The sequence below is a fragment of the Amaranthus tricolor genome, chromosome 1 (assembly GCF_026212465.1).
Source record: "Amaranthus tricolor cultivar Red isolate AtriRed21 chromosome 1, ASM2621246v1, whole genome shotgun sequence".
In the NCBI taxonomy this organism is placed as follows: Eukaryota; Viridiplantae; Streptophyta; class Magnoliopsida; order Caryophyllales; family Amaranthaceae; genus Amaranthus; species Amaranthus tricolor.
Window position 1 is genome coordinate 14,750,554 of NC_080047.1, and position 13,120 is coordinate 14,763,673.

General features: G+C 31.8%; 1 protein-coding gene across 1 annotated transcript; it reads right to left on the minus strand.

Moving 5' to 3' along the window:
* Positions 1-512: 512 nt before the first annotated feature.
* On the minus strand, positions 513-6,925 carry LOC130805308 (ATP synthase subunit d, mitochondrial). Its single transcript, XM_057670017.1, has 5 exons — positions 6,611-6,925; positions 4,012-4,093; positions 1,607-1,671; positions 980-1,066; positions 513-866 (listed from the first exon to the last, which is right to left on the minus strand). The coding sequence occupies exons 1-5, from the start codon at positions 6,779-6,781 to the stop codon at positions 765-767; spliced, it is 507 nt and encodes a 168-aa protein (XP_057526000.1). The 5' UTR covers positions 6,782-6,925; the 3' UTR covers positions 513-764.
* Between the last annotated feature and the right edge of the window lie 6,195 nt (positions 6,926-13,120).

Consider the following 13,120-nt stretch of genomic DNA (forward strand, 5'->3'; position numbering starts at 1 on the left):
ACTTGCTTTGAGAGTAATTATATAGAAAAATTAAAAATCAAAAAGAAGCTAAAGCATAGATTTTAAGAAAATGAAGAAAAAATGATACAATAACATGAGATGATGAGAAGAATGAAAAAGGGAGGATTATTATCGGGGTAACGAGGGAGGTATTTCCCTCCATCACACTAGATAAATATTTAGCCCAAAATCAATGAACTAGTTTCTCTATTTAATAATTTTTTACCTTAGACAAAAATCATATTATCTTAATTTTAAAACTAAGAATAATACTCAAAAACCATGAGTATCAATTTTATCAGGACAATATAAACTACATACTTGTATTTAAGAGCATGAGAATTGAATATATGATCTTTCAAAGCCTTATTTTGAGAAAAAGAATTTTTTTTCTTTATTCAACCTTAATCCCATTTCTTGATTCCTTTCCCATTCCATTTGTTTAACCAACTGTATTTAGCTTCAATATACAAAAGTTAAAAAAAAAAAAAAAAAAAAAAGGAAAAAGAAAAAGCAGAACGGAGATCTTTTTTCAAAAAAATTACATCCAAAAATAGTATTTGGCCTTCACGCTTTTGTACCAAGGCATCATGCATTGCAAGCACCACAAAATACAAATACAGCAGAATGAGGGAAATATTTTCCATGTGGCATCAAAAAAAAGGGCAAATATTTGTTAATTTATTATATGCTAATCGATTGAACATGATCTCAACATGTTCATCCTAAGCAGGAGATTGAAGAATCAGCAAACGAAAAAATCACTAATAACCCCAGTAATCGTTGCGAATCTCATCATCAAACTTCTTCCTCAGCTCGGGATGCTTCTCAAAGTATTCATCCGCAGTCATGGTACTCAACTTTCTCTGAAACGAATCCACAATAACTCTTTCAAAACAAATAAAAACCTTACAGCAACTGTGTAAGATAAATAGAACAGAATTGACAAAGCTGGGTGGGGTATCAAAAATGTCATTACCTTCAGCTCCTGCACATCTGCTATTTCTTTTTCTAATCTTTCAGACTCTTTCAGAGATTTTTCTTCTGCTTCTTTTAGTTCCACCAACTACAGCATAAGAGACAATATTGAACACAAAAGAAAACACAAATTATTGTATGAGATAGTCTCACTGTGAGACATGCCTAATATTTGAGTTAAATAGCGCAATAATAGAAGCTTTTAGCTTATAGTCTTCTTGTTTTGAGGTCATCTCACTGTGAGACGGTCTCATATAAAACGGGCTGAAAAGAAAAGGCACCCTTTTGTGAAATAAAAGAAATTCAATATCTCATACACCGTTTTATGCCCACACTTTGATAAACCAATCTTAATTGGAATGAAATAAATAAAGGAAAAGACTAGAAATTGGAGCTTTGAAGCACTTAAATGAAAACATTTTTTGGAAATTATACATTGACATTTTAATGTTACTAACTAGCTAAGTCATAAAGGTGGTACATCTAGCTCCAAACTAGTTTGTCTTTAAATCATTTGGTAGGAAAAACAGAGCGAATGTGAATCAATTAAGATAAAAGATGTGTATAAAGTGGTTTGATTATATCTAATAATGCCACTCTAGATGATTTAGCATATATTAATACTCACCAGGGACTCAAATTTTGGCTTGTACTCTGGTGTAACTTTGTCCACATACTTTGGAATCTCGATGCCTGCACACACAAAGTAAACACATTAGGTCCACAACTCAAAATTTTAACAGCCCGTGTGGTTGTTGATAATATATGGTGGTAATAAGAATGATGTGACATAAATTTTTATAAAATGTATCATGTCATTCTCGCGGCGATGAAACTTGGATCTTAAAAAACATTATTCAAAATTTTTCATCAACGTCTAATATCACTTCTTAAAATTATAATACATTGATATAAATTTATGAAGAAAATGAACGTCTAATATCACTTCTTAAAATTATAATACATTGATATAAATTTATGAAGAAAATGAGAGGGATTGAAGTAGAATAAACATAACCATTCCCACCAAAAGCAAAATTACAGTAACTTTTCGATCATCATTCCTACCATTTAATGCAAACAGCCAAATGCGTCATAAATTTCGAACAAAAAGAATTGAGGATAAACATCAAATCACTAAATTCCATCATGACAAAATTCATGTAGAAAAGAATATAATTGACACAAGATCACATACTCATTTGTAGCTTTGAATTTGCTACACTACTAATCAGAATAAAAGGTTTTATAGTGTAGTATAAAAAAAATTCAAAGGGACGTAGGGAGTAATTTTGTTAGATTGTTAAATATACTAGAAAATTGCCACTTTTACTCTACTCTTCAAAGATTGAAAAAAAGCTTTAGTTCCTCGGTAAATGATTACAGACTAGCTGAAAAAAAAGGCTTTGCTTCTACTCACACATGATGGGTTGCAAAAAGTCCATTTCCTTTTTCCAATAGAAAATTTTATCACCTCAAAATCCTAGATACTAACACAAATTCTTGTGAGAGACAGTCTCTTTAAGAAACCATCTCTAAGTGGGTCTGCCCATTATATATTTTTTAAAATATTGTAAGTAGGAATTAAAAATTATGTAAATAGACATTTAAGATATTGAAAGTAGGCATTAAAAATACAGTAAGTAAGCATTAAGGATAATGTAAGTAGGCATTAAGAATACGGTAAATAGGTATTAATCTTATATGGGCTAGGCTTGAGATACGTCTCTCAAAGAGAGGGTCTCTTAAGAGACTAGCTGATATACTAATATCCTACTCTAGCTAGGGACTTGGATTCCCTAAAACCCTCTACCTCCTCCCCCCCCCAAATTTAACTTATTCAAACCGTCGAAAAGCCACCATCAACCAAAGCCACCAACACTACATCGCACAAAAATCCTTATAAACTAAAACCAACACCAAAAGCGATAATTCTCAACAAAAATTGATAGTGAGAAAAACTTTGAATTTGACTACTACGTGAACGACTGCATAAACAAAAATGAATAAATCCACAACCAATTTTCCTTCAAACGATGAAAAAGATAAAGACATTTAGGGTACAAAATTGTGGAGCTCAAGCTTTAGAACATCAATCTAAATATTTGATTGGTCATAATCAACCACCACAAGTCCGATTTCGGGATTAAAAAAGCAATGTTGTATGTGTGAGAGTGAGAGCAATGTGTCATGGACTGACTTAACCATTAGAAGATATGACTAATTGGCAGAAGAACAAACTCTGTGAATGAACAAATTGTATGACAAAATACAAATGACTGATTGTAGAAATTGAATGTAAATGAAAATGTATAACGAAGAATGATCGTAATCAAGAACGATTACAAAAGATAGTACACAAGCATTCGAGAGGCTTGTTCTCTCCTATGAGTATTAAACTCCACTTAAAAGCATTACTTCAATGAATGACTAATTCCCTTTCCTTCCCCTCTATTTATACTAATTATCTTTACATTTTATTCCCCCCAACTTAACTAATTGCCAGGTATTATTTATTACTAATTTCTAAAAGGTTTTTGCTCTTGGTAACTAGTTGGGTTTTCACACAATGTTCATTAGCAAAACCATGAACATGATTCTTTGAAAATTGCACACACATTCATTGACACAAAACCGATTTAACCTTTATTACGGCTTGGTTTTCAACCAAGCAATATAAGACTTCTGTCTCAAAATAAGGTTTCCACAAGTATTAGAGTGGCACATACTATGAACAAAGTAGATCAAACAATTTCTATATTTGTGGTCCCACTTAATTAGCTATATTTCTTTTCATGGAAATGATCCCACCACTTTTTAAGATTCTCAACAATACATTTCTTCTTTTATAATAACATTCATTGAATTTAATTTATTTGTGTTATTTTCTTAAAAATTAAAGCACTCCTTAACATTTGTGTCAATCCTTGGAGTCAAAAGGGATGGAAGAGTACAACTTAAACAATAGGGTGTTTAGGAAACTATTGTTTATGATAGAAATACTAATCATCATCAAAGAAAGAAGAAAAGTACCATCGTACGCTTCCTTGTACATATCTACCAATTTATTGCCAATTCCTTTTCTGTAATATTCCCAGTCTATCGGCTCAGGTTCCTGCAAATTTTCAAATATAAAACTTCAATTTATATGAAATTATGTCAATTCCCAAAAAATCCATGTACCGAACGTAAATTCATCTTGAACCAAAGAACTCATCCATGATTAAAACAATATTTCATGATTTAATATGATTAAAACAATATTTCATCACCACAATGTTAATTTGTCCACCTAGGCAAGGCCTAAAGGGGTCAAATGAACGTAATTTCACCCTTATAATAACAAAAAGAAAGTTTCCAATTAACTCTTAATAGAAGTTAAAGTTCACTTAACTAAGAAATGCATATGATCAAATAAGTCGTTTTATTATAGTTCATTATAAATTCTTAAAATTTGATCCATTTCACTATTTGTAATAACTTTTTGGAAGAATAAGCAAAAACATTTACGATACTAAGGAAACAACAAAAAATCTAAGAGTTAATTAATAGATATAAAAAAATAGAGCTTTTTTTACAAGTGTAAAGGTTCTTTTATTGATCTTAGTGACTTCACTTATGCTGATAAGGATATCAATTGTGATCTTGATCTAGGTTTTAAGAAGTGTGTTTGAGGCCCACCTAGGCATGAGGCACTAACCTTGAGTCTAGGTGGAGGCTCTTCAAAGGCGCCCCTTTTTGGCACCTCGTGCGTCTCTATACCTCGTGCACTTTTTGCATCTCGTGTATGCCAAATGTGATTTTTGATAAATAACATTACTTTGCTTAATGAAATAACTCTCGATTCTTAGTTGTTTATTGAATGGAAAGCAAAGATACCCCTTTCTTGCCCTAAAGCTATCAAGGATTGAGAAAATAGGAAAGTAAAGCTTGTTTCTTCACCTTAAGTGTCAACATCGTCACTAATGATCTCCTCTAGTGGTCGACATTCTCACCACCAGGCAATGTCTTCTCCCTTTTCTTCTTCTTTCTTGCTTTCTCTCACTTTCTAGTTTCTTTGTTTTTATTTTCTCTCCCTCTTTCGGTCTCACCTATCTATTTCACTCTTCTTTTTGTTTTGATTTATTTTATAAAAAAGTAAAGGTTGTTGCCTTTTCTTTTATTTTTTTATTTGTTTTAGTGGTTGAGGCGGATTAGGAGGAGGAAGAAGAGGATATTAGTGATGATCAGAACTATACAGGAGATAATGAAGATGTTTATGAAGACGATTATGATTTACATTTTTAGTATTTGTTTAAGTGTGCTATAAAACATTTCAAGTATCAAGAACCACTGTTTGCTTTCTTTACCTTTGTCTTTGTTTTAGTTTTTATTTCTTTTATTAACTCAATACTATGTTATTGACTTATTGAATGACTCTATGTGCTAAAGTAGTGTTTAACTTACTTATATGTTATCATAATATGAATTTCCAGTTGTTTAAAGCATTAAATATGTTTTAAAGTTGATTTTGGAGATTTTTAGCGAAATTGCGAGCCTTGCATACAAAAATCCCACACTTTGCGCCTTGCACCTCGAAAAAAAGACCTTTTGTGCCTCGGTGCACCTCGCACCTCTTAAAACTAAGATCTTGATACGAGGCTGCTAATAATTGTTGATTTGATGCCAATGCCGAAAACAAACCTATTTTCTATCACCCTTCAATTATGATTAGCAAAAGTCGTAATTTACTTGTATTAGAAAAGAATAGGCCAGTTCACAACGTAACTTGATTTTTTCTAATGAGAGTCTTCCTAGCACGGACTATGGCTGCTTAATTAAGTAAAAAGATTGCCATTGATCAGATGGCCTGTTGATGATTCCCATGAAAACAAGTCTCCTCTTTTTGAAATGAAACAAGATGTAGCTTTAGTGCTTCGACATGATATTCAGAATAAGGCCAAGGGAAACCATGTATCAAGAAACTAAAACGCCTGGAATAACTCCATTGTGCAAAGTTAAACACATAATTTAGCTATGCACAATAAGACCTAACTCATGTTTCTCTTTCGTATGATATGCGAGTACGGTAACACAATTCAGTGTCTTGTGTCTTTAAATATCCTTGAAGTGCAATATTGTTAATATTTCAACGTTTCAAATCCAAGTTCATCGGAGATTTAAAATTTAGGCTACACCGGTTACGCAATCAACAAATGAAGCAAAGCTGTTCTAAACAAACTATTCAACAAAATTATCCCTAAAACTGTATCTATGTACTCATCAATAGCAGCAGAATCAGGAAAATTTGAGCTAATGAACAAGTAATTTTTGTATCAAGTTTCTTTCCATCTCATACCCTTGATTGAAAATTTGATTTTGTCAGTTTGCAAATCTTATTATTTTTGTACCAATACACATTTGTTTGCGAAAAATAATTCAACATCAGAAACCTCCTAACTTTAATTTGCATAAAACAGATTTTACAATCCATAAATTAATGGGCTACATAAATTTATGCTTAAATCACAACAGCCTCAAAGTTCTCCAACATTTAAATAATGAATTACATTCCAGAAAATCACAACCAATAAATAACTGCAAAAGGAGATTAGGTCAAAACTTTACAGATCGGATAAGAATATGTGAATACCTGGCTAAACTTGGTCTGAAGTTGAGTATTGACTTCATCGAAAGCGCGACGAAGAGTGAAGAACTCCTTGCGAGCCTCGTCAGAGACAAGAAGCTTAGCCATGCCTTCCCAATCGATGTTTTTGGAGACCTTGAAGGCTCCATCGATGATCTTCTTTCCAGCACCACTCATTTTCTTTCTCTCTCTCTCTTCAACAGAAATGGAGTTATTTCTTTAGATTGCGGAGGCAGGCAACTGTGATGCAAAAATGCGATGCCTTTGTCTCGGTAACAAAAACCCTTCCCGGAAATTGCTTTCCTTCTATTTTAATTTTGAAAAATTATTTTTTTTGCTAATTATTGTCAACTTGTCACCATTACTTTTAATTTTTTAACTCAAATTCTTGTAAGAGATCGTCTCTAATTAGGTCGGCTTATTATATGGTTTTAAAATTTTGTAAAGTAGACATTAAGGATGATGTAAGGAGATATTTAAGATATTGAAATATAAGCATTGAGGTTATGGTAAGTAGATATTAATAATAATGTAAGTAGACATTAAGAATACGGTAAGTAGACATTAATTTTTAATGGGTTGAGACTTGAGATACGTCTCTCAAAAAGACGGTCTCTCAAGAGACTAGCTGATTTTTTAAATAGATAATTAATTTGTTTCATACGAGGGTGTTTGATGGTGACCAAATATTTTGGATCTAGGGGAGAGATATAATTAAAAAATACATAAAAATATAAAAGAGTGAGTATTTGGTTTTTGTTAAAAGGTAGGGAGAATATAAGGAGAAAAGTAATATAAAGGATTGATATATGGTTCGTATACATTCCAACACTATTCATGAAGACAGGACTCTTCATCTCAATGCATTCATGAATTGTCATATCATTTGTAATACTCCCCTTAAATGCATTACATATATGTGGAAATTTTATTATGACATTCATAGCCCTAAACTGCCTCATTAAAAACCTTTATTAGGAAAAACCCAGTGGTCTAGGAATATAGAAGATTCAGTAACAATCTTATTTGCTGATGGTCTAGTAATAAATTTTCCAAGAGAACAAGAGGTGCATAAGAGCTCATTTGATTGTGGAATCTTAATACTTCTTAGTGGATGCATTCACAGATACTATGAAAGTTACAAAATCACATATACCAGCAACAAATACTCCTGCTCGAATAGAAATTCCTAATGAAAAGAAAAAGGGTGATGAAATTGTTATGCAAAGAAAGCGTGGAAGGCCACTTAGTTCAAAAGATTTAAAACCAAGAAAATTGAGAAAACAAGGAGGTGCACCAAATGATACTCAAAAAGGAAAATGAGAATAAAGGAGAAAATCAAGATATCTCCGATAATGAAAAAAATGAAAATTATGAAACCTCAATAAATTATGTTTTCTCCAATAAAAAATGGAATCGAAAAAGGATCATTCCAAATGAATCCTTTGCTTATTCCATAGCTATAATGATCTTGAACCAATGTCGATAAATGAATGCAAAAAAAGACCTGATTGGCCCAAATGGAAAGAAGCAATTGAGGCAGAGTTAAAATCATTAGAAAAAAGAGAAGTTTTTGGGGCAAATTTTACAAACTCCAAAAGGCGTAAAACCTGTAGGCTTCAAATGGGTATTTGTAAGAAAAAGAAATGAGAAAAATGAAATTGTCAGATACAAGGCAAAACTTGTAGCCCAAGGTTTTTCTCAAATGTCAGGAATTGATTATGAAGAAACATATTCCCCACTAGTTGATGCAACCACACTCAGATTTTTGGTAAGTTTAACAGTTTTTCAATGCCTACACATGAGATTAACGGATGTCGTAACTGTATATTATATGGGTCACTCGACACAGACATCTATATGAAGGTCCCTGAAGGACTAAACTTACCAATAAAGAATGTACCTAGAGAAATGTTTTCTATAAAATTAAAGAGATCATTGTATGGATTAAAGCAATCTGGGCGAATGTGGTATAATCATTTGAGTGAATACCTTATGAAAGCAAGATTCAAAAATAACCAAATTAGTCCATGTGTATTCATCAAACGATCTCAATCAGATTTCGTAATAATTGTTGTGTATGTAGATGACTTAAATCTGATTGGAACTCCAAGAGAAATTGAAATAACAGCTAAATATTTGATGAGGGAATTTGAGATGAAGGATTTAGGAAAAACTAAATTTTGTCTTGGACTACAAATTGAACATTTGAAAAGTAGAATATTTGTCCATCAGAGCAATTATACTGAGAAAGTTTTAAAACGATTTTACATGGACAAGGCTCATCCACTAAGTTCCCCAATGGTGAAACGATCACTAAACATAAAGGATGACCCATTCCGTCCACAGGAAGAGAACGATGAAATTTTAGGCCCTGAAGTGCCATACTTGAATGCCATTGGTGCTTTAATGTACTTAACAAATAATACAATACCTGATATAACATTTTCTGTAAATTTGTTAGCTAGGTACAGTAATGCACCAACAATAAGACATTGGGATGGGATAAAACATCTATTTCGATATCTAAAGGGAATTATAGACCTTGGATTATTTTTCCAGTTAGGAAATGATGCTATACTTACTGGATATGCTGATGCAAGATATCTATTTGATCCACATATGGCCAAGTCACAAACTGGATATGTATTTACATATGCAGGAACCGCAATATCTTGAAAATCAACAAAACAAATTCTAACGGCTACATCCTCAAATCATGCAGAACTTATAGCTTTATATGAAGCCAGTCGAGAGTGTGTATGGTTAAGATCCATGATCGGCTAACTCCAAAAAGATTGTGGTAAACGATACAGCTAGGGAACCAACTACAAATTATGAAGATAATGATGCATGTATCAACCAAGTTAGAGAAGGATACATCAGGGGAGACAGAACAAAACACTTGTCACCAAAATTATTCTTCGCACATGATCTGAAGAAAGATAAAAAGATAAAAGTCCAAGAAATTCAATCCTGTGAAAACCCCGCTGATTTATTCACAAAGTCACTCCCGTCAAAACAATTCGAGTATTTCGTACGCAAGATTGGGATGTGCCGATTTCGAGACATATGTTAACTTCAGGTGGAGAAATATGCTCATTGTACTCTTTTCTCCTTTGATTAGGTTTTTATCCCACATGGTTTTTCTTAATAAAGGTTTTTAATGAGGCAGTTTAGGGCTATGAATGTCATAATAAAATTTCCACATATATGTAATGCATTCAAGGGGGAGTATTACAAATGATATAACAATTCATGTATGTATTGGGATGAAGAATCATATCTTCATGAATAGTGTTGTAATGTTTAGTATAAAAGCATCACTCTTGTATTGTAAATGAATGCAATATACTGATATATGAACCATATATCAATCCCTTGTATTACTTTTCTCCTTTTATTCTCTCTACCTTTTAACACGTTAACAACACCATTTTTTCGCTCTAAAAAATCCAAGAAGGTAATATCTTTTTTTTCAAAACATTATAACACATTTTTTTTAGCCACAATATGGACTAACAATCAAACGGTATCAATATTATTACTCAAGGAGTTACTAACATTGTTCTATACTTTATCTTTGAAGAAAATTGTATATCTGTTACCACCAACCCAGCTAGTAGTGGTTCAAACCAATTGCGAATACATACCTACGTAAATGAAAACCCAATGCCAAGTACCAATAACGCAATTAATCCACCAGCACAACCACCTACTAATCAGCCATCACAACCTACTGATAACTCATCAGTCCAACCTACTAATGATCTTACGTTCCAACAAGAAAGTAATAAAAGAAAAAATGACGAAGGCGAAGAAACTAGTAGTAAACATTTTCAGACAATTAACCCATAAAACAATTTATTTTAATAATGTCGTTTAATCTTTATGTTTGTTTTTACTTTTTCAGCCGCCTATATGGACTGGCTAGTATTATTTTGTGATGACCGCCTTTATGCACTGGCTAATATAGCATTATCATCGCCTTTATGGACGGTTTTATTTCTATTTACCTGATCATGTCATCATATTATGTGCATATGAATTTGGTTACTTTAGTCTATAAAATTATATACATCAAACTTTTAAATATTTATAAGTATATAATCGCTTAATAAACTCATAAAATTTAATTTCACCTTAAAAAAAATACTTAAAAGAAAAATAAATATTATATATATATATATATATACACACACACACACACACACACCATTAATAAACAAATTTCAAAAAAAAAATTAAGTTATTTGATTCTATTTTGTTTAACATTGTAAACTCAATAATAATAAGTTGTCTTAATTTACCAATAACACAAATTATTAGCACACATGATTACATTAGTTCTACATAACATAAAATCCTTTTTAATTGTAAAAGTATCACCCAAGGATGAATGCCAGAGTGGTCCGAAAGTATAATTTAAGTAAAACGTTAAGGGATCGATTCTGAACCAAAATAATCATTAACAAAAAAAAATAATAAATAAATAAATAATTTTTTTTTCATAATCCCTATTTATTTACCACATTTTTATTAAACTTGAAGATAAAATATGAAAATGGAATTTTTACCCCTATAAATAAGGTCTTTTACCCGTCACAAACACACACACACCACTCACACCTTATCCCAAACACAATAAACAATTTTTTTTAACCCATTAAATTCTTTCTTCCTCTTCTTCTTCCTTCAACCATCCATGGCAAACAATACATCTTCAAACTCCCACCTTAATCCAATTGCCGACAATATAAGTAAAATACTAGAAGCATTCATTATCATTATGGGCTTAATTATATTACTCGTAGCGCTAATGCTCTACCTGATTATCCAAAAATAAATTATAAATCTTGTACTGTTTTTTTAGCAATTTGTATTTTGTTTTATCATCTATTTTTACTATCTACTTTATTTTTATTTATGATTATATTGTGCTTGTTATATCTGAGATATTAAATCAGGGGGAGATAATACTAATATGCTTTAATATCTCTAATGATACACAAAATCATTAAATAACCTTGTCATTTTCTCAATTGTAGAAAATAATGACTGATCTCAAAAAGAGAGAATTCAATGCCTTGGAATTAATAGGAAAAAATTTTATATAATGGGCTTCAGATGTCAAATTATATCTAAAAGGAAAAAGTTTATAATACACAATAATTGAACTTAATCCTGCTGACAAAGGAAAGGGTATTGAAAGAGACCCCATAAAAAATTAAGGAAGATAAGGCAAAAGCTGCATCAATTTTGAGACATCATTTAATCGACAGTCTCAAACACGAATACACTAATTATGAGGACACAAAATTACTTTGGGAAGAGCTAAATGAAAGATTTGGCCATAATAAAAGTGTACTTCTCCCAAAGGCCATCGATGAATGGCGAGAGTTAAGATTTCAAGATTTCAAATCAATTAGTGATTATAATTCAGCCCTTCATCTGATAAAATCAAAATTAGTCTATTGTGGACAACTAATAACAGAGGAAGAAATGATAGAAAAAACATTATCAACCTTTCACGTAAATAGCATTTTGTTACAACAACAATATCGTGAAAGGCATTTCAAGAAATATCATGAATTACTGAAAACACTTCTTGTTGCAGAACAAAATAATGAATTATTATAAAAATCACAACAGGAGACCTGTAGGGTCTATGCCCTTTAATGAGATAAATATGATTGAGAGAAATATGCACCATCGACGTCGTGGGAACTATTTCATAAGAGGCAGAGTTCGTGGAAAATATCACGAAAAGAGCGGCATGAATACTTTTGAACAAGAAAATTTTTGTGGCCGTGGTCGTGGTCGTGGTCATGGACTTGGTTGCGGCCGCGGACGTAGCCATATTTATGAAAGAAATAAATGATAATTTTAAACAAGTCCAGAAACACAAAAGCACATGTAATAGATGTGGCATGATTGGACATTGGGGGCGAACTTGTCGTACCGCCAAACATTTAGTGGATTTATATCAAGCTTTTTAGAAAAACAAAGGAAAAGGGGCAGAAACAAATTTTGTAAATGAAGCAAGTACATCTGAGCCCACCTTAAATGTCTCCGATTTCTTTAATGAGGATGTGAACTTCCACAAACTTGATCCCTAAGAAGAAGATAATTACAATCTTTTGAGATGACTAGATGCATTTTATGTTTCTCTAACTTGTTTTCCTTTTTTTTTAATTTGATAAGTTGTAATTCTCTACTTATGTTTTTGTATTGAGTATTCTGGCTTTATATTAATAATATAATTTTTTTTCTTCTCTTGTCTTAGAAAAGGAAATGTTAGTAAATGGATCAACTTTTCATTGCCTCCTAGACAGTGGAGCAATACATACGATATTGAAAAATCGAGAATATTTTTCAAACTTAAAATTGTTTTAGGAAAATGTCAATACCATATCAGGAACAACAAAATTAATTGAAGGCACTGGAAAAGCATGCATCATACTCCTTATGGGGACAAAATTAGTAATAAACAAGATAGATTCCCGTGCCAAACAC

Coding starts and splice junctions, on each gene's coding strand:
- LOC130805308 (XM_057670017.1), bottom strand. CDS start 6,781: ATGAGTGGTGCTGGAAAGAAGATCATCGATGGAGCCTTCAAGGTCTCC. Junction 1,672..4,011: donor GTACAAGGAAGCGTACGATG/GTACTTTTCTTC, acceptor TTGTGTGTGCAG/GCATCGAGATTCCAAAGTAT. Junction 867..979: donor CAGATGTGCAGGAGCTGAAG/GTAATGACATTT, acceptor GATTCGTTTCAG/AGAAAGTTGAGTACCATGAC.